The 23,165-nt window shown below is 37.1% G+C and overlaps 1 protein-coding gene across 1 annotated transcript in view; it reads left to right on the top strand.

Annotated features, from left to right (window-relative positions):
* The first annotated feature begins 2,141 nt into the window (after positions 1–2,141).
* LOC111149581 (EGF-like and EMI domain-containing protein 1) overlaps positions 2,142–23,165 on the top strand; it is a 481,942-nt gene continuing 460,918 nt past the window's right edge. The window contains exons 1-3 of the mRNA XM_022506703.1: positions 2,142–2,224; positions 2,566–2,669; positions 4,301–4,405. Coding sequence (XP_022362411.1) covers positions 2,142–2,224; positions 2,566–2,669; positions 4,301–4,405 — 292 coding nt within the window. The remainder of the gene's footprint in view (positions 2,225–2,565; positions 2,670–4,300; positions 4,406–23,165) is intronic.

Raw genomic sequence — 23,165 nt, 5'->3', positions numbered from 1 at the left:
CCCAAGGCCAATGTTTGTGAAGAACAGCGGTGGAATGTGGTGGAACTCCCACACCTGTATGCGCAGGTGTTCACGCACGCTGTCGGATCTGGAGGCAGGGCTCTGCTGGCCTCACAAGATATGTGGTTATGAAAGAAGGTAAGGGTGCTTCCACTATTTCCTTTTGATTACTAAAAATCAAAATTCTAAGCCTCAACTGCATCTAAAGTTTTCATCCAGTAAGTTTTAGAAAATAATTATATAATGAAGTAAAGGAGTATGAGATATACCCACCAGGAACTTTCAGAGTTATTACATACTTTCTTTCAGAGACAAGATATATCATTATTTCACTTTAAGCCTCATTTATGTGTGAGTTATTTTGGGTTAGATGCCACTAATTTTACCTCATGGCATGAGAGATTGTTGAAAGCTGAAGATCAGAAGACTGAGAAACAAGGAATATTGTGTTGGTTTGCTAAATTTAGCACAACTTGGATCCAGGGCATCTCAGGTTGTGAACCACTCACTGACCTTCCCTTGGTTCTCCTGTAATTCTTTGAAACCTAGAGCTTCTTTAACTTTATTATGGCCTTTGAATTAGGATTAACTCAGCAGGCTGGAAGAAGAGAGAAAAAGCCAGTACAGTGCTTTCAGAGTCAAGCCTTCATATGGACTTTTTTTTTAATCAAAGTGTTACAATAGTTTTACAAAACATCTGAGTACCTCTTAATGCAAATAGTTGCTCATGGATTAATTTTTATGTAAATGAATCAACCGGGTCTGAATTCAATGTATTTAAAGTTAAAAAAGATGGTTTAGGTTAATGAATTTATCACATCATTTCTATCACTATTATTATATCATCAAGGAAAGTTGGGAACATTTGTAAATAACTGGATTTGTCATTGTATAGAAATAGCAGAACACTGGCAATACGGACTAAATAAAAAAAGACTATGTGAATATGGACATGTATATATTGTGTGTGTGTGTGTTTAAACTTCAGATAGATAGCCTTTTTTTTTTTTTGGTCTGCACTCAGGAAATTTAAATCAAGTTTAAATCAGAAAACTTCCCCTGGCTCTTACTAGCTGTTTGGCCCTAGGCAAATTTTTTACATTTCTTTGGGCCTTAGTGTGTAAAATTAGAAAAATAATACCATGCATGGAACTGTGAGGATTAACTGAAAACATATTTAATATATGTGATACCATGCTTGGTACACAGTAGGTACTCAATATGTTTGTTCTTGGAGGACTTGTTTTTGAAAATGACTTTTCACTTAGATTTTCTGTTCTCCCTCATGGGATTTAATCATTGTTGATATTAGATTGAACCAAAGAAAGTCTGCCACCACATAGACATTCAGACTTGGGAATACAAACACGAATAAGTAAAACATGTTTTATATTTTTATTCTCAAGAGCATAGTAGTTTCCTTTTTTGTTTTTGTTTTGTTTTTGTTTTTGTTTTTTAAGCAAATGCTTATGACCCTGGGTCTGGAGGTGAGGCAGTGTTCAGAGAATTTTGGCATCTTTGCCAAACTAATATCCCTTTTGTTTGTATATATGTATGCAAACCTGTACTTATAACCCTATTGCAGATACACACATATAAAAATATGAGATTACACTTCAAGATGGTGAAAAGTTGTGTCATAAAAAATGATATATATAATAGGTTCCATTTTTGAGAGAGGAGAAAGACATTGTCATATTGGGGAAAGGAAGAGTGGAGGGAGTGGAACTTGGACTTGGCCTTGAATAATGATCCCTTGGGCTGGGATATGAGGAAAGGTATGTGAAGGGAAGAAAATTGGTTAATACTTTGGGGATAGAGAATATATATGACATAGATCTGATGGGACGAAAATTAGCCTGTTTAGAGATATTTGGTTGGTTTATTGAGAGGTCATTATTGAAGAGTGTAATCTTTTCAACTTTGTGTTTATTATTGCCTCCTTAAGGAGCTTTTGTAAACTCTTTTATTTTATTTTTTTTTTTAATTTTAGAGATTGTCCCCTTCCCCTGTGAAGTTTTAATACCACAGATATACTTTTATCTGTTTGTATACCGTGCTCCTTTATAGGACCCAAAACCACTGCATTAGCTAAGATCTTTTTTCACCCCTCCCACCCAAGAACCAATTTTCATCCCCTTATGGGTGATGTCACCACTGCTAAGAAAGTGTGCTATACTGGGACCAATAGCTCAGGAGCCTTCCATGTTCAGTTGAAAAGCATGTACCTTATTATCCTTCAGGATTTCATTATTCTCTTCATAATTTTGGATTTCATTCTTGAGAGCTTGAGTGACCCTTCGGATAGTTTATACCACAGGACATGGGGATCTTTCTTAATTTTCATTACCCTATACTGATTCTGAATCTTAGTTATATAATCTTGTTGGGTATGTAATGAGTGATGAGTGTGTCTGTGTACATGTATAGTATAAACAAATAATATATTTGTGTGTGTGTATAAATGGTAGGATTTGGGTTGGAGGGAAAATGTTTTAATGGTCTCAAAATAACAGCTTTGCCTTAAGAGGAAGCATTATTGAGCTCGATTCTTGTATTTCACAGGATTGGGGACTATACCGTGTACAGACAAGCATACAGCACGCAGCCCATCTATAAGTGCTGCCTGGGTTGGAGCCGGTGGGACCATGAACCTGGCTGCCCACGCTGTAAGTTCTCATTCTTCCAGTTCAACACTCTGTCATGAGAACTAATGGTTTCCCTGTTTTGGTCTCCAATCATACCATGCCTGTCAAGTTTTAGGCATCTTTAGAATCACCACAGATTCAGAACAACCCTTTGGACTGAAAATTCACATTTGACATGTGCAAAAAATGCACAAAAAGCTTTTCTGCTAAGCATTCCTAATGATAGGTCAGAACTCAGAACCCAGAGAACTGTTGCTTTATATTCTGTCTCTTTATTTAAAAGACAGTTTATTTAAAGCCAGACAGGTTACACCTTGACTTTTATCTCCCTTTTCTGTTTGCCCCTTTCCATATCATCAAATTTGTAATCCACAGTTGATTCAAAAGTCTGGAGGGAAATCACTGTACTAAATCTAAATGGGATTTCTCAACCTGTGCTTGTCATGATTAATTGCAGAACTCTGGAGGCAGTTTACTTTTTAAGATGAGGTATGCAGTCCTTTTGCAAACCTCTGGTGAGGGTATTCCAGAACCTTTGGAGTATGTTTGACAGCACTCAAACAGCTGCACTCATGGCATTATAGAGTTCATTCATGCCCGGAGAAATGGCTCTGTTTAGCTACTCCCTTCCCTATGTGTTTATGGTTATTGTGAAGTCACTTAAAATGCTTCAGTGTGTTGCAATCAATGCAGCACCACAGCACAACCATTCATCTCTCCTGCTATCCTGTACCCTAGGGAGTTTGTAGGCATCCTGCTTCCTTCCCCACCGTGCTTCCTGCTCTTGAAATATCTTAGTGAAGTTGCCGCAGGCTTCCCATGTTAAGTAGGCTTAGTGTTGAGTGGTTCACCAAGGGTCAGGTGTATTTGCATGCTGTGTGAGACCACTGCAGCTGGCTGGTTTAAGCTCAGTTGAAAACATTTGCCCACAATGTCATCTCGACAATGCTATAAACTCCTGGAAATTAATGACTGTGAGATGACTGCCTTATATTGTTGATGACACCTGTCATAGTCCTTTGCCTCTGGTAAGTATTAGTATTTCTCACTTGACTTTATTTATTTATTTATTTTAAAAAATATTTTATTTATTTATTTGACACAGAGAGAGAGAGAGAGAGAGATCACAAGTAGGCAGAGAGGCAGGCAGAGAGAGAGGGGAAGCAGGCTCACCGCTGAGCAGAGAGCCCCATGCAGGGCTCGATCCCAGGACCCTGAGATCATGACCCGAGCCAAAGGCAGAGGGTTAACCCACTGAGCCACCCAGGCGCCCCCTCACTTGACTTTTAGATTGTTTTGGTCCCATGGTCATCTTCTCCATGGTAATTCTTTATCCTAGTGCTACCCAAACTTGGAAATGAATACAGATCACCTAGTATCCAGTTAAAATGTGGATTCTGATTCAGTAGGTCTGGGTAGAGTCTGAGAATCTGCATTGGTACAAGCTTCTAGGGGATGTGGATGATACTACATACAGAGGCCCACATGGCTTTAAACAGTAAGGCCTTACCTTATCATGAAAACATTGTGTGATCTTGCCTGGAAATACAATTTCCAGATTGTATTTACATTAGTGACATACTGATGAGGATTTTCTTTTTCTCCTTCAACTCCATTTGTTCTCTCACCCTCCTTGTCTACACTGGTTTTAGCTGTCTCTGCAGAGGGGACATGTTTCAGTGGAAAGAGGTGCTCAGACAGTGAGGACCAGTGGTGCCGGTGCTCAGAGGGTTTCCAAGGCCACCACCGTCAATATGGTGAGTCGCCAACAAGACTATTTGATTAAGATTTGGAGCTGTCTGCTTTGCTTTTAGGGGCCAGCCAATTTTGTCGATTCAGACTAATGGCAGGGTTATCCCTCAGAGACTGGTGAGCATTTAAAATGAGCCACTAAGCAAAAACCTACAACCTACAGGGTACTCAGCCTCACAAAATATGCTTTGCAGTTTAGTTTTAATTATTCACTATAAGAGTTCAAAGGGTAGCAGTAAGTACAAAATAGTCTGTTTTGTAAAGGAAATGGCAGCTTAATAAGAAAACCTCATTCTGACCTCAGATGTTAAATCTTTAACAGCGCAATGGTTTGAAAGTGCTGGTACAGTATTTTTCTGTGAGGTATCTGTGGTTTGTGGATGAAGTGGGGATTAGCACAAATTCAATGTGATGTGATATTTGCTACTTTTGTGCCCTTTATTGAAAACACAACAAAACAAAAAACCCAACATTTGCTTGATTCTCAAAGTATCAAAACTTAGTAACCTAATTTTCAAGGCTGGAGCTCTATCAACTGTCAATTTTGAACACATGCATTTGAAATATTTCTTGTATAGGAAATTTTCGAAACGGCTAATGATTTCTCTTTTACTGCATCTGCCATGAGATTGGGTGCTTTCAAAGGATTTGTTTTGACTTGATCATCTGATTCTAATCTCCAGAGAATGTGACTGCATCTGCATTTATCTCTTCAGGGAAGAAAAAAAACCAAAATAAAACCTATCTTATAGAAGCTAAAGAAATAGGTGTAAAAAGCTAACAAAAATATTGTGGTCATTATCTTTTGCTGATTCTTTTGCCTTTTCTTATCTGTTATTTGGATCTTTGTGAATGAAATTGGAAGGTGGCTGAGAGCTCATCACTGGTGCCCATTTTTCTCCTCTGCTCTTGGCGTAAGGTTAAGGCTCACGTTTTTCATGGGTCACCTGGAAGCTATTCTTACAAATTAATCTGATACTCTTTTCTGGGCTGTTTTTGTTTTTTTTTTTCTTTTTCTTTTCTTCTTTTTTTTTTTTTTTTTTTTTTTGATGAATTTGTGAATTAATGTGAAGCTGATTCTCAACCCCAATTTATTCTTTCACTATGGAATCTTGATTCTGAAACAAGGGTTAGTGTATTCTTTGAGGTCTGGTGTATATCTTTAATTATTCTCATCATTTTTCAGAAGCTAACAAAAATTATACATTGATCCATGATAACAAGTTATTTTCCTTTAAAGAAATTGTTTTAATAACATCTGTAAAGCTGGTTTCCTCATTTTGATCAATAGCTGTGATGGGCTAATTACACATGTCATTGATTCATTAAGAATTTTAAAAATTAATTATTACTTTGTTAATTCATTTTGGTAGAACAAATCTTATAAAACATCAAATCCCTGAGGAGAAAGGTAACTAAAGAGACATATGGTAATGATAATGACTTAGAAATTACACCTGGGTTAATTTATTCTTTGTTTTCTATATCAGTACTTGATATTTTGATTATTTTAATCTCTTAACTTTTATATACCAAAGTAATGAAAATCCTTTCTGAAATTCAAGTTATATATATTTTTTTATTTTTCAATTTTAGGTTGATGTGAGTACTGGATTATCTTAAATGTAGGCAGAATCAGTGTATTTTTTTTTTCACAGGTTTATTGATACACCAGAAAGTTCTGGAAGTCATGAGAGACCAACCATACAAAATACCTTTGCAAAGTCTGCATTTCATTTTTTGACATTATTGTCCAATTGTGTTTATCTTTAGATTTTGACACATTTCTTCTCTCACGGCAGAACTGCTCTGTTGAATTTAAAAAGAGAAAGGATGAATTCTGAGAGATATACAACTTGAAGTAGGAGTTTAGACGTCTCCTACATGGTATCACATTTATCCAACAAAATGAGATATTACAAAGTATATAAATTTAAAAGGGTCTCAGAGGAATTTTAAAAGCTTCGTAGGAAATCAAATATTTGGGTAAACAAATGGAGACCCCAATTAAGAATGACGTTAACTGAGTCTTGAAGTAGATTAAACATGAAAATCAGAAAAGAATGTTTTTTTGAAAGAATATAGTTGATAGGACATATACCCTATCAAACGGTTGAATGTAGTCTGGTGTTACTGCCTATAACTATCTCTTATTCAGCTGAATTTGCATTCTGTTGTTTGAGTACATAATCATTGGTCTGACTGACACTAAACTTTCTCTGTATAGTATATATCACAGTGAAAGTAATTTTAATGTTTCTAAATTATATAAATAATAATTCAAATGATAAATTAATTCAAATTTTTAGGCATAGCAAGTTATAAAACATTACCATATATACAATAAAGTAAAAATGCAGCTCTGTTGCTTTCAGTTCATTCTTTTATGTTTATTAATATTCATACACATATATGCAATTTTACATAAAGGAGATTATATCCTATATACTGTTTGGCATGAATGCCCCGCTTTTTTTTTTTTTTTTTAAACCTACTCCTTTTTTTCTCCCTCTTTCCTTCCAGCTTCTCTCCTCCCCAGTAACATCTTCTTTTATATCTTTGTCTATGCCCATGTACTCATATACAAACAACTGCGTAATATTTCATGGTATAGATGTACCATACATTTTCAACCACCCATTTATTGATGAGCATTCACTTTGTTTCCAAGTTTTTGGCACAATAATATGGCGCTTTTATTTCTGTGATATAGACTTCCAGAATTAGGATCGCTAGGGTCAAGAATATGTGTATTTTTAATTTTAATATATTTAAGGATCAAAATATTCATTTAAATTATTTGTAAAATGTTTTGTGGGCCATGGCACTGACTTTATAAACATATTTGGTTGGGATGCATTAAAATTTAAATAAATGCTAATTATTTACTTATTTTTTGACATGTTAACAAATAAGGAATCACTTGTATCTTCATCCAAAACCAGAGATACGATAAAGTTTCTAGAATCAGGATTATAGTAAACATGGATTCGTCTTAGGATAGGGTAATGTTGACTTAATTAGAGATATATGGAAGGGAAAAAGTCTAGAAAATGAACCAGATGGCCTATTAAAAATGGAGAAAATAATCTAGTCTTGGAGAGAGAAGGGACATGCTAATAACTGAGAGAAGTGCTTGAAGTTAATAACGATTCTAGAATTACTGATCTACTTAACTCATTTGAAAAATCTGCCTCTAATAAGGAAAAATGAAGAAAATGAATTTGGACAATTAGGAAGTAATGAAGAGCTTTCTAAAATAGCTATTGATTAAAGGAATCAAAGGGAATACTTTGAAGATTTGAACACATGCAAATCGGGCTAGATAGACGGTGGCGGAATTTTCTTTCTTTTTTAATTCTCTGGATCCAGGAAGAACAACTTGGAGCTTCATTAACACATACGAAGTCATACATTTTCTCATCATCACTTACTTATTCCATCTTCCCTGTCTCTGGTCAGAAGTCAAGTTGAATTATAATGTGCCTAATGGTTGGATGCTCGGACTCTGAGGTCTTCTTGTCTCTTTTTTCATATATTAATTAATGAATTAATTAATTCTTTCAGTTAATAAATATTCATGCTCTGTGCAAGATACTGTAGATACCAACACAAATATGGTATCCTGAGTGTGGTGGGGAATGGAGCCCAGGAAATCAGGGATTGTAATGTAGTTCACAAGTGCTATGATGGAGTATGATTCTGTCCTAAAAGAAAAGAGGGGGAGGGTCCATCTATATCATGCTAGGCAGTGAGGGAAGTTTTCTCAGAAGAGTTGAAAATAAAAAATACAACTCATTCTTAAAGATAAACAGAACAGTGATATGAAATTGGACATAAGATACAGAATATTTCCCAGAGACATGAAAAACACAGCAAATTTAAGAAATAGTAATACTAATACAAGGAGTTCTCTTGACTGCAGTAAGTCATGTGTGTGGGATATGGCAAAAATAGGCTTTATTTAGGTTCAGGGCAGCAGTTCCTTAGCTTTTCTTGCTCCAGCCAAACCAGCTATTTCAGAACTGTCCACGCAAGTGGCTATTTGATGGGGTTCTACGGGGACTTTGCCTTCCCTAAATTTAGCATTTGAGCAGGCAGTCCAGCTGCTGGGATTTCTTCTCTTCTCTCTCATTCTCCTCTGTCTTTCTTTCTTTCTTTCTTTCTTTTCTTTCTTTCATCCTTCCTTCCTTCCTTTCTTTTTTAAAGATTTATTTATTTGTTTTTGAGGGAGGGAGAGAGAGAGAGTGCACATGTGCACGTGGGTGGGGAGGGACAGAGGGAGAGGGAGAGAGAGAATCTCAAGTAGACTCCCTGCTGAGCACAGAGCCCAACATGGGGCTGGATCCTCAGGACCCCGAGATCATGACCTGAGCCAAAATCAAGAGTTGGATGCTTAACCAACTGAGCCACCCAAGTGCCCTGGGCATTTGGGATTTCTTGAGCATATAACAGTGTTCGATGTTCTTCTACTCCTATGTCAGAGTCCCCAGTGTCTTCATTACTTCAGAGTGTGCTGTTTATGCTCTTTAAAGATGAAGTGTTTTAGGAATGCTGTCTGGTGACATGGAAGGCCGCAGAAGTTCTGAGGTTGAGGTTGGGTCTCATCACTGATTTCTCTTGAAGAAGTCATTTTGTATCCCTGATCCTCAATGTCATCATTTGTAAAATAATAGCTCACATTTTCCTGAACACATTTCATATACCAGATACCATTCTAAACAATTTATATGGATCAAATTATTAATCCTTACAAGTTGATGAAGTGAAGATTCTTATTTGTGAAGATTCTTTTTGTACCTCACAGAGGTACGTGGTGAAACAATCAGGAAGCAAAGAGATATGGGATCCATATCCATTTGTTCTGGCTTCAGAGCCTATAAGCTTAACCTTCAAATTGTGGTTCCTTTATAAAAATACTTTATGTAGTTGCCTGTCTGCTAGGTTGTTATTTGTTAGAGTCACATGGAATAATGCCTGTGATCTGTAATTTGGAAAACATTATCCAAGCATTACTTCCTTTGATTGACTGAAAATTCTCTGAGTTTCGGTTTTGTTTTGTTTTTTGAGAAGGAAGGGGAAGGAGCAGAGGGAGAGGAGGAGAGACAGTCTTAGCAGGCTCCATGCCCAGTGCAGAGCCTGATGCAGGGCTTGATCTCACAACCCTGAGATCATGACCTGAGCTGAAATCGAGAGTCAGACATTTAACTGACTGAGCCACCCAGGTGCCCTAATTATCTGAGAATCTTAGAGGAAATGCACAAAGTGAAGAGGAAAAGGCTCCTGTTGTTGTCTTGTTTCCCATCCTGTGGGAAATCTGAGCAAACCTTAGGTGTTGAGTCACAGGTATGATTTAGAGTGAACCAGTAGGTTTCTCAAGAAATCCAGTGAGCTCTCTGCATGATGTATCTGTTCTATGTGAATAGGAGGTTGGACCAAAGAGTTTTCAAAATGACTTGTCTACAAGAGCATTTTGGATCTGGGAAGTGGTATAGGTTGGTATACGTGCCCCCTGCCAATTCGTGTGTTGCAATCCTAACCCCCAGTAGTTCAGAATGTGACTTTATTTGGAAGTAAGTTTGTTGCAGATATAATTAGTTAAGATGAGAGTATACTGGGGGGCACCTGGATGGCTCAGTGGGTTAAGCCTCTGCCTTCGGCTCAGGTCATGATCTCAGGGTCCTGGGATCGAGCCCCTCACCGGGCTCTTTGCTCAGCGGTGAGCCTGCTTCCTCCTCTCTCTGCCTGCCTCTCTGCCTACTTGTGATCTCTCTCTCTCTCTCTCTCTCTCTGTCAAATAAATAAATAAAATTAAAAAAAAAAAGATGAGAGTGTACTGGAATAGGGCAGTTCCCTAGTCCAGTGTGATTGGTGTCCTCATAAAAAGGGGAAATTTGTGCATAGAGGCACACACATAGGGAGAATGTCATGGGAAGATGATGAGGCTGATGCATCTACACGTGAAGGAAAGCTGAGGACTGCTAGTAAACTAGAAGCTACCAGAGGGGCAGGAAGACAATTTTTCTTAACAGCCCTCAAACAGTGGCAACCCTGCCGACAACTCGATCTCAGACTTCTAGCTTCCCGAACTGTGAGACGATAAGAGCCAGGGCCAAAGCCTCTCAGTTTGTGGCACTTTGTTACAGCAGCCCTGGCAAAGTAATATAGGAAGTTGAGAAAACATTTTCTTTTTATCCACAGCTTCATTTCAGCAGTAAGCCTACTAAAACAATGACAATGGAGAAAAAATGGCAGAGGGTTTATAAAGAGCAAATCATTCTAAGAAATCTTGATGGCCTATTTTAATTGAATTATAAAATTAGTGTGGGAAGAAGATTTAATTTGGAAAAATGCAAAATCATTAATTGAACACACTTAATAATCTGCAGTCCTAAATGAGCATTGTAAGGCAATCGTATGAAATGGAGCAGGTTATATTATGGAGATAAATTGATATGGGTTCTTAGCATGAGCTGACAGTGTAAAATCCAGTGTCATTTTGTTTGCCACATAAAGATGCATTGCGTTAGAGCCTTAAGCCCTCAAAAAGGTTCTGGCAAGTTCGTATTAAGGTGACTGCATTCTGCTTTACATAACTTGGCAGAAGATAGACAGTATTGACAGGAATTGGGACAAGTGCAGTGAAGGGATGGGTAGACCATTTATGAGAAAAATAAAGCAATAACTATCTGACACTTCCTGTGAGCCTGCTAAAGGGGCATTCTACTCTTTGGAATCCACTCGGAAAATTTACTGCCCAGGCACTGATTTGAAAGCAGCAACTTTAAAAATGCTTTTACTAGTACACCCTCACAGGTAAGCTTTTCATGGCCAGGGTGAGTTAACATAAGATGCAATTTTGAAAAGGCTGCACGAGAATTGCCTGATACTACAAATATGACAGCCTTAGAGGAGAATGACCCAGCACCACTGAGGCTTATATGATTCATGCCAAATGTTGTCCTAAGTGCTTTAAGCATATTGGCTCATTTAATACAACAGTCCCGTAAGCTAAGTGTCACGAATAGTTACGTATTAGAGATGACACCCCTGTACGTAAAGAGAGGTTAAGTCACTTAGCTGCGATCATACGTGCAGTAAATGATGGGGCCCGGGTGTGGACTCAGGCAGGATAGCTCTCCAGTTTGTCCTTTCAACCACTGGGCAAGCTGTTTCTTTAAAGTATGTATACTTTCTTGTCTATAAAAAATGCAGTTGATGGCATATTTCTAAAAGGGATTTATACTTTTTAATGTTTAAACCTGGTCAGTATGCTGAGAAAGGAGTCTTCCTACAAAAAAATGTGAGCTTAATGATTCTCTTCCTTTAAAGTTTTGCTCATTATACACATATGTATTGAGTGACTGTTTCTGACTTGTGTAGGAAATATGTAGCTTTGCTATCAAAAAGCTTATACTCCAGTTACAGAGATAGGAAGACCAATCATCATAATATGATGAACAGTGTTCTCAGAAACACATTAAAGGGGCACAGGAATGAGGTCATGTTGGGGAGTTGGACTTGGGAATTGTGGCAAATAAAAATGTAGATTAATGCCACACCACTCATTATTGCCAAGCTAAATAGTTTGGATTGCGACTCCTCAGATATGTAATGCCACTTGAGATTTTAAGAGGAGCATTTCATATATAAAGTGTTTTTTAAAGATACAGCTACATGAAGGTATCTCAATCCCAGATTTCAAGATTTACTACAGAGCTAAAGTAATAATAAAAAAAAAAAAACCATAGTGGCTCAACAATAGACACACAGATGAATGGAACAGCATAGAGAGCCCAGAGATAAACCCATACCCATATGGTCAGTTAATTTATGACAAAGGAGATAAGAATAGACAATGGAGAAAAGAGAGTCTCTTCAATATGGAGTGGGCAAACTGAACAGCTACATGGAGAAGAATGAAACTAGACCACTTTCTTATGCTACATATGAAAATAAATTTAAATGGTTTGAAGATCTAAATGTAAGACCTGAAACCTCTTCCCTAAAAGAGAACATAGGCAGTAATCTCTTCTACATTGCCATTAGCAATCTATTTTTGGATATGTGTCTTGAAATAAGGGAGACAAAAACAAAAACAAACTATTGGGACTACATCAAAATAAAAGGCTTTTGCACAATGGAGGAAGCAATCAACAAAACTAAAAAGCATCCTATCAAATGGGAGAAGATATTAGCAAATCATTTATCCAATAAGTGGATAATATAAAAAATATATAAAGAACTTATACAACTCAATGCAAAAAAACAAGCAATTTGATTAAAAATGGGCAGATGACCTGAATAGACACTTTTCCAAAAAAGACATATGGATGGCTAATAGACAAAAAATCACCCATCATCTGGGAAATGCAAATCAAAACCACAATAAAGTATCACCTAACACAAATCAGAATGACTAGTATAAAAATACAAGAAATAGTAGTGTTGACAAGGATGTGGAGAAAAGGAAACTTTTGTATATTGCTGATGGAAATGTAATCTGGTGCAGCCACTTTGGAAAGCAGTGTGAAGCTTCCTTAAAAAATGAAAAATAGAGGGGGTGCCTTGGTGGCTCAGTGGGTTAAGCCTCTGCCTTTGACTCGGGTCATGATCTCAGGGTCCTGGGATTGAGTCCCGCATCGTGCTCTCTGCTCAGAGGGGAGCCTTCTTCCCCCCTCTCTCTCTCTGCCTGACTCTCTGTGTACTTGTGGTCTCTGTCAAATAAATAAATAAAATCTTAAAAAAAAATGAAAAATAGAAATACCATATGATCCAGTAATCCCACTACTGGGTATTTAGTGAAAGAAAACAGAAACACTAATTCAAAATATGTATGCACCTGTATGTTTACTGCAATATTATTTCCAACAGCCAAGATATGGAAGCAACCCAAGTGTCCATTGATAGATGAATGGATAAAGAAGAGTGGTGTATGTATACAATGGAATATTATTTAACCATAAAAAAATAAGACCTTGCCATTTGAGACAGCATGGATAGACCTAGAGGGCAGTATGCTAATTGAAATAAGTCAAACAGAGAAAGACAAATACCATAAGATTTAAGTTATATGTAGAATATAAAAAACAAAACAAACAAAAAACCAGACTCTTAAATACAGAGAACAATCTGGTGGTTGACAGAAGGAAGGTAGGAGTGGGAATGAGTGAAATAGATGAAGGGATTAAAAGGTTCCAGCTTCCACTTATAAAATAAATAAATCATGGAGATGAAAAGTACAACATTGGAAATATAATCAATAATACTGTAATAATGTTTTATGGTGATAGATGGTGGCTATACTTATCATGGTGAGCATCAAGTAATGTATAGAATTGTTGAATCAATGTTGTACACCTGAAACTAATATATTGTGTTTTTTTAATTTTTTATTTTATTTATTTATTTATTTGACAGAGAGAGAGAGAGAGAGAGAGATCACAAGTAGACAGAGAGGCAGGCAGAGAGAGGGGGGGAAGCAGGCTCCCTGCTGAGCAGAGAGCCCGATGCGGGGCTCGATCCCAGGACCCTGGGATCATGACCTGAGCTGAAGGCAGAGGCTTTAACCCACTGAGCCACCCAGGCGCCCCTATAATATTATATGTTAATTACACTTAAAAAAGATAAAAATGTAAAGATATAACTATGTAACAATAGAAAGAGGCTGAAACCCAAAGAAAAGAAAATGTTATATCATTGAAATTATATAAAAGAAAATGTTATATCATTGATGAAATGTTATATCATCAAATCTTGCATGCACTCATTTCTTATTTTTCATTTCTTGCTGCCAGAAGTGTTTTGTTTGTTTTTTTTAATTAATTAATTTATTTTTTAAAATATCAGACTTCTCTTATTCTAGTAGGTACAAGGTAAGTTATAAAACTGCCTCTTTTTGTTTTTTTTCACTATAAGGTCACATCTTATTTTCTCTTAAGGAACCTAATGAACATAGTTTGAAGAAAGAAATCCTGGATAAAAAAAAGTTAACATGCTCTACTGCAGAATACCGTTCATTTTTTTTAAAAAGAATAGTGTAGATGAATTTTTGCTTGTCATATGAATTTGAAATATAGTTGTGTGTGTGTGTGTGTGTGTGTGTGTGTGTGTGTGTGTGTGTGTTATGAGTTTTTACTCAGGCTTATTTATATTTAGGTATAGTGAACTAGAAATGCACTAACAACATCATTGTCAACAGAGACTTTGGGGATGTATCAGTTTGGTTTGGGTAGTGCAATTTCATTTTTTAGTTATTTTTGAAAACATTAAATTCTTTAATTGATAATAAAAGTCTTCTAGTAATAGATATCAATGGAATGGAGCATTCCACTCTCTTCTGCAAGAGTTTAGGCTGGCCAGTGTTAGAAACTACTAATATGATAATCAGTTATTAAAATGCCCTTAACTGATTAGGATGTTTTATGTTTTCTAAAGAAAAATGAAACTTCTCTTCAAGATTCTTGCTGTCAGGGCAGTTGGGTGAGCCTGCATTGGAAGGTGGGGATAGGAGACAGGAGGAAGCACCTGGAGGGCCTGCTACCTCAGTGGTGTTCTCCGGACAAGACAGTACTAGCACCCAGTGAAATGGTGACAGACTTTTTTGATGGTGATTTAAAGGTGCATTTCCTAAAAGAGACAAAATAGAAGAGCAGAGAAGATAATGCCAAACAAAAAATCAAATTCTAGATAAAACAAAGAGAGGAGAATAGTGATTATCAAGAGAATTGAAAGACTAGGTGATATTGAAGGTAGAGATTCAGCAGCACAAATCCCGACCTTGTTCTCAACAGAAGCATCTGCCCAGAGCACTCTCTTACCTCCCAGTCAAGCATAGTAAAAAGTTGGATGTGCAGAACATGATGCTTTAAGAGTATATTTTTTTAAACATGAATAGTCTGCTTTACTATATTTCTCAAAAAATTTTTTTTGAGATTTGCCACCTGATTTTATCTATTTGTTACTCTTAGAAAATCTCATTGTTGATTGGATTCAGACTTAGAGGTAGACGCTCTCTTAGAAGACAACCTCTGACTCTTGGCAATCTGTTGCTGGTGTGTTTCTTCAGCCTCCTTCATTCTCTTGGCTGAAAGTTTAGCATATTCTACAGCATCTTCCTTATTTTCCTTAATATACTGTTTCTTCAGAGCAATGTACCAACATTTGTGTTGGAGGGACATGTGGAGTAACAAGATGCGGCATCTTGGGCACTTTGCTTCTAGGTTTCTGACCTTCTTTTTTTAAGGGCTTTCTCATGACATACTGGTGGACATCATCTTCTTTAGAGAGACTGAAAAGTTTGCAGATTCTGCAGGCTCTTTGGGCCCCAGGAGGCAAGGCACAGTAGTATCAGTGAGCTCAGGGATATTCTTCTGCCGTTATTTTAAAGTGACAAAGTTGGAAACAGTGTGATTGGTATCCACAATACGACCCCGAAGAGATTTGAGCTTTCTTTGTTCAGTCCTCCTTGGTCTGTTGTTGGAGTGCTCCTTACTCAGCAGCAGGTGGACACCCTGCTTCATTGGGAAGGGAAGCCTTGTTTGTCATTACCACCACTGACTTTGACCATGTGAACTTTCCATTCTTCACAGAGTATCAGCAGCAACTTCTGTGATCATATGCTTTTCATAAAAGGTAAGAAGTTTATGTTCACCATCTACTTCAATGAGTTTCTGGCAGCCAGTAGCTGGGAGAGAGATGTTCAGTTTCATCTTAAAGCAGCCTGTTACCCCTAAGGTGCCACGTAAAAAAGCTCAAAATGTACTCTCTGGATCACTGTTATCATTGGATTTTAAGAAATGTTAGAGGAAAGGAAGTTTCTTTGTTCCAAATGGTTTGGAAAATTCTGTATAAAATAGCCTTATATTGGGTTCATTCTTACAGGACTCTCCAGAGCCTTCAATGTGCTATATTATGATTCTCTCAGAAGAATATCTAGATTCCTGTGTATTCCAGACCCAGGTGTCTATATAGCCCTTTTTTCTGGGGCTGTCTTGTAATATATTTTAAATAATATTCTTGAAATGTTATTATTTTGTAGAAATCAGTTGTTTTGAGGGAATATATATATATATATATATATATATATATATATATATACATATATAATCTCAAATTTGGAAATCAAAAAGCTACAGTTATTTTTCCAATCTGCTCAACTAATAATAATGATAACATATTTATATAGTAGTTAAAAAAACCACATTTAACAAGGTGCTTTCCCATATGTCATTTTATTTAAGCCTCACACCCACTTTATGAGGGAGTTCACATTAATCCCAAATTAGAATCGAGGGGACAGAGACTTAGAAAGTTTAACTGACATGCCCAAGTCACAGCTTGTTAATAGCTGAGCCAGGATTTCAACCCAGATCTTTACTCTGGTGTTTTATGGTTTTGTCACACAGCTGCCTGAGGGTAAGCAGGGCTTACTATGGGCCTCTGACCACACTGTGTACTATGCTGGGCTAAGAAAGGGAGAGGGCAGAGTGAGGTTGCGGAATTCTTTCTCATCTCTCTCCATTCAGGGCCCCATGCAGATTTCATAATTCATATTTTTCTCTTTTCTCTCTTTCATCCATCAGATGGATTTAGTTCCATTACATTTATCAGCAAACAACTTCAAACTAAAGAATTCATGGATACTACTGGCTTAACATATTTTAACAGTGAAAACAATGTTTAATCTAAATAGTGACAGAGCCCTGGCAGTCAGCAGATAGAAAGCTCTTGTAGGGGGAGTTTTGAGGACCCCCTCCAAATGTACTGTTCATGGTCTTTCCACCTAGAGATGCAGAACTAGCTGTGTTTGTTGCCTTCCAGGCAAGTAGAAGTAGTTGTTGGTAGTCCACTCCTTCATTATTGCCAGTGAGGCAAAGAACTCTTGCTATGTTTCTTCAAGCTCATAATGCCAAGATCTGTATTTCTGACGCTGCTTCGTTTTACACCCACCACCCTCCCTTCTCTCATCTGCAGGCATATTCCACTATAAATTAGCTTTCTTAATCTCTAGTTTATTATATAAATCTCCCTTGACCTTCAGAATGCCTAAGGGCATAGTTACAACCATAGCAAGTATGTTTACCATTGAGATAAATGCTCCAAATCAAAGGCTAATGAGAAAGTGAAGATGTACTGTAAAGAATTTAACCTTATGCAAAAAGAGTTTGCCTTTTGACCTCAGCTTCTGGAAGGTAATCTCTCAGCTCTTGTAATGTGGTATCTGATAGGGGCTTTCGGTCATTGGATAGTCTGACAATATGACTTAGGGTAAGGGCTGGACACACTTGGATAGTGTTAGGTTGGGGCTCTTGCCACACCAGAAAGACCAATGACATTGGTAGGAGCATTGGGTCATTCCCAAAGGGGCTGGAAACTGGAGATTGAAATCATCTAAGTTGGCAATCAGTCAGTCAATCAATCACATCTATGTAATGGAGTCTCAATAAAAACTATATATGGGACTCAGCTGAGCTTCTCTGACTGGCAGCTGTCTATGCGTGTTGTCACATGCTGATGCCAGGGAAGTGACATGCTCTGATTTCACCGAGGACAATGGAAACTCTGCTTGTGGTACTTCCCATCTCTGCCCTATGCCCTTCTTTCCTTGGCTGATTTTAATGCAGTAGCTTTTAGTGATGATTGTGAGTCCCTCTAACAAGTCATCACACATAAGGGTGGTTTTGGGAACCCCCTGAACTTGCAGTTGCTTGCAGAAGTGAGGGCAGTCGCTTATGAGGACTGTTCCCTGTAACATCTTAGCTGGCTAATCCCTGTCAGAGGAACAGTCTCCTTCAGAAATAAAGTGCTTTGAATCTGTGTTCTGTTTCCTAGTAAGTGTGGGGCACAGGGAGAATTAAGTAGCATTCTGTGGCTGCCCAGTTGTACAGGATGGTACTGGATGAGGGCTTTCCTCATTGTTGTTGAAGAACAATGGTGTCTGAATTGCCTAAGTGGGTTGAAAGTAATGGCTTAACTCACCCATTTATTGAATCAGATGGCAAGCTGCAGAAGGCAAGTACAAAAATAACATTTTTGTAATCTGTTAGTTCTGAACAATGCTGGAGACAAGGGGATGTGGGGGAGTAGGAGAATTAAGTAGAAGAGACCTGAAGCTTTACGAAACTGCCCGCATTTTGAATGACTATTTGTTGAAGTTACTGTAATGGTTTTAAAGACAAATGCTAAGGAATATTTAACAACTGGAGATTTAGTTGTGTAACTCAAATAAAGGCTATTTTTCCATTTTGACAGAAGAGATGATATGTTTTGTTCTGTTGTGAGTTCTAGTGACCCCTGCTTAGCTTTCATTTATCACAAATAATCTTCTCCACGATATTGCAATTGCTGCAATGTTGAGATGCTTATGTTACATCTGACCTTGGAGAAGGGTCAAAATAAATCTGTGAATTAAACAAGAATATATTACAGCTAGCTGAAGAGCATGTCAGGAATACCTGAAGAGAAAACTGAAACTATTTTTTCTCTGCAGTCTACATATAAGTTATGTGGCTTCTTTTCCATTTACTTGGAGTTTAGTAGAGAAATATTTTTCTTTGTTGTGGTTCTAGTGCAAATAAATGCTCATTGTAGACAGAGTACAGCTCATAGAATAGAGAAACGTGGTTGTTGGCCTTGAGTTACTCACATATACAAGAAGGAAATACTCAGGTAAGACATCAGTTGTGATAATCTCCATTTAACTAGAAACAAAAAAAGTACAATGAAATGTATGGTTAGCAGTGGGTTAGAGAAGTTCTGAATGCTGGATAATCTCAATGGTAACTTCTTTGCTAACTTAGAGAATTGCGTATAAATGCTGATGGCTCTGTAGAAGAAGCCACATGGCAAAAAGATAGAGGAAAAGTAGTGAGCAAGATGGATATTACCACTGAAAGGAAGCAACTCATTCTAATGCTGGAGGAAGTGGAAATTAAGACTAATGTGCTATTGTAAGAAACATAAAAGTATATATTGAGTATCTCTTCAAAAATGTGATTCAAGGTCCTTTTTCCTTTTTTAATTTTCTTTTTCTCATTTAGATAGTCCTACTTTATGACTATGGCACAATTAAAGAAGGAAACATGTTTTTCAAATGTCACTTGAAAAAAATATTCATTACAAACAGCGATTAAATTTTTATAAATACATTAGGGCAAATATACGTTACGGTGAGGAAGACCTTTCATAGCCAATTAACAAATAAGAAAAGTTAGTTAGGTAATAAAGAAATTAAAACTGAACAAGACTAATAGTTTCATAAACAGGAAATGATAGCTGATATTTTGCCTGAACTGAAAAAAAATTGAAGTCTAATGAGTTCACTGATGTGATGGTTCTTAAAGCCTAGCTCTGCTCCTCTGTTGGAAATGTTACATGTTCATTCACTCAACCATTCATGTATGCATTCATTCAGGTAGTCGTTAATTCAACAAATCATTGTACCAGACATTTGTACCAGGTCTTTTTTTTTTTTTTTCCTAAGTACCAGATCTTTGACCACAAGAGTGAAATGTTCCAAATGGCTGAGGAATTTTCTTGGTGGTTAAGAGAAATGGTTAAGTCCCCTTTGAAGCTTCAACCAATATTTTGTTTGGCATAAGCTAGGAATGAATGTTTCATTGCCTTTTTAAATATTTTGAAATCCTTCTAAAAGGAATGTGACCTTAAGTTAATCTAATTGTTCAGAGAATGAGAATTGTCTTCAATTATTCTGGATCAATTGTATTTTACTATAATGGGGGATAGTAAAGATTGCGTTCAAGAAAAAGAATGGCAACACTAGCAACCATACAGCATTTCAAAAATCAGGAAATGTGGCTCCCATCATACCCAAAGGTCTACTGTTACAATACTAAAAATATTCCCTCTTTGTTTATAAAGATATTTTCTGACTTCCCTACCCTGTTCTGTAGAAATATAAGCCATGTTGAGTCCTGGCAGAAGGAAGGTCAGACAGAAAACAGACTTTTCAGGAGATTTCTTTGTGGCTTTAAATTACATCATGCTTCTTCTCGCTTCAGCTTATCTCTGTTGTAATTTGTGACCTGTAGGAACCATCTGGGAATCAGTAGGTGAGACTCAGTACTGTGATTCTAAATAGGCCTTCACATTAAAGACAGTCTTTTGATATCTGATCATTAACAAAGATAATGCATTTGTGTCATTTGCCAAGTAATACGTTTTTGCTAAGCAAAAAGAAAATGCATAAGATCCAATTCCAGAGGCTTTATTAAAATGATTATTTCTTCCATTTGTTTGTTGTTTATTTATCTAGTGGCATGACTTTGAGCCCAACCCTATGTTTTTTCCAAGTTTTCTTTTTTTGAAACATAAAAGGGAATACTATTTAGCTGGGGAAATAGAAAGTTTCCTCTTGCTGAAGATACAGAACTAGATTATGAATGACCACGTGGTAGAGTAGGTGTAAAGGAGACAGCGAAGTTACGCTAGTGAAGGAGATCAACCTTAAGATCACTTCAAAGTCTCAGGCTCTGTGATCTCTAGATGGCAGTTTTGAGGGCAGGACTGAATGTTAGCATCTTTATTATCAGGCTCCCAGTAAAGGGCCTGAAACAAACTGAGCTTTAAATGTGTATATTGAATGTGTAAATTAACAGAGGGATCAGACTTTTATTTACCTTGTCCTGCGACTTAATGTTTGAGTCTGGAAAATCAGACTTGAAAGGCGGTTTCTTTTTCTTTGAGTCATTGTGCCAGCAGTTTGAGTCCTCATCTCAGGACGAACAGGACAGCAAGGCTGTGGCTGTCTGATCAGCCCCAGCTGTGCTTTTCCCAGGATAGGTACCTTCCTCTCACTTTAGACCACATGACCTAATCAATAATGTTCTCTTTTGGGAAATAAACTCTTTATTCAGATAAAACATTCATATCAACTAATCACCACCATTGGCATAGGTTTTTAAAGATGTAAAAACTCTAGAGCCAAATCTAAAGAAATATAAATACCTAGCTTCAAATTAAATGGCATCACTAAATTTGAGAAGCAGCTAATCACTACCTAATCCTACTTCTGTATCCTCCCAGGGATTAAGTAACCAATTCATTCCACACTGTTTTTTTTGGAGTTAACAATCTTCCTGGCTGTACTCCTGGCTCCACAGTGCTTTGGGGCTGCAGAGCAACCTGGGCATCAAAGCTTTTATTTCCGTCTTTGATCCTTCTCTTCAGGTTAGACCTTTTTCTGCCTGCTTGCGTTTCTCAAAGAGAAGGTATTAATAATTTGCCATTGGAAGACTTCCAATTTCATTCTCTTGCGTCTTTGTCTACTCCGCAAGTTTCTTTTTTTTTTTTCCCCCTCACAGGGAGAGACAGCCTTTTTTGACACCATGTGCTTGGCTTCAGTAACTCAGAGGATTGGAGAAGCATTCCTATGGCTGTCTCAAGTACGACTCCCCTGTGTTTGCAGTCTCACACCCCGGACCTGTTTCTCTTGCCTAATTCCTGTTACCCAGCAGTTGTAAGGTTACTATGCGTTGAACTAAGAATCCATTTTCACTACTCTTGCAGGTTTACAGCAGTTATAATGGACAGTTTCAGGCCAGAATCTTTAAAAAAAAAAAATCTGATCTCCCTTTTGCCTATAAACATTTAAGTAGAATATAACGAAGTTTTAAAATGTAGATCTAGTGGATCATGCCACAATAATGCTGAATAATTCCTTTCCCACTGTAGGAATTCAATGTATATTTATTTATTGCATATACGAGAATGAGAAACTCAGAAGCTTGCCTTATGTTTCTTTATTGATTTCAGAGTGAAACTGTTGGGTTAAAAGAGAAAAATATGCATTTATGGCTTATGCTTCTTTTGTATTTCTCTAGAGGTGATCTTAGTACTTAGAGGAAATTGTAATGGACGTTTGAAAATGAAATCTTTTTCCACATTGGCTTATTTTAGACTGAAACTAGTTGGATGCAAATCTGCCTATCTAATCTTCTTAGTATAAATTTGCCTTTGATGTTGTGGTTTCATAGTCTAGATCTGCCTCTTTCTCATTATGTCTTCTGGCACACTGGTACTTGGGGAGATATTTTCATTTCCTGTGCTAGCTTGACTAGAATTGGGGGAGGGGGGGATGATCTACCAGATGCCCCTGCTTGATAGTTCCTCATAAATGCCTGTGTGTATTGGATGTGCATGTCTGTATCCGTGGGCATACATTTTTGGAAAGTATCTCTTCTAGGCTGCCCTAGTGGCACCTTTTGTCTTTAGTTCTGCCCATTTAGGAGGCTTTTCCTCAAAGAGGTATAAGTCTAAAACACTTGCTAGTACTGCTGGCAATTTAAATCCATGTCAGATTTCTGAGAAGTATTTCTTATCAATTCCTATGACTTAATGACATTATTGTTGTATTTGCTGACATTTTTCAGGTTGAGATGTGAATGTTGAAGACTGAGATTATAATTATTCAGATTCTCAAAGTACTAAGATGCCAGTTTAAGCAGCAGACATCTTCTAGCTTTGTTACACGCTTTATCATAAAACATGACTTATCCAATACTGCAAATATATCTTATATTTGAGAACAAGAAGGAAACAGACATATTTTGAAGGTAAAACATTTGAAATGAAAAGGATGCACTGAAAGAGATTTATTTGAAAAAGTCAAAGATAAGAGGGGGAAAAAGTCTGCCAATTTTTTTTTTTTTTTTTTTGGTAGTTCTTCAAAGGTATTTCTCCAGGCTGGTCGCAGTTGCAAGAGGATTGATTAATCATGCTGAGTGGCTTTATATTTTCTGTATT

The sequence above is a fragment of the Enhydra lutris genome, unplaced genomic scaffold (genome assembly GCF_002288905.1).
Source record: "Enhydra lutris kenyoni isolate GAN:26980312 unplaced genomic scaffold, ASM228890v2 scaffoldscaffold2, whole genome shotgun sequence".
Lineage (NCBI taxonomy): Eukaryota > Metazoa > Chordata > Mammalia > Carnivora > Mustelidae > Enhydra > Enhydra lutris.
This window is presented reverse-complemented; position numbering and strand designations above follow the sequence as displayed.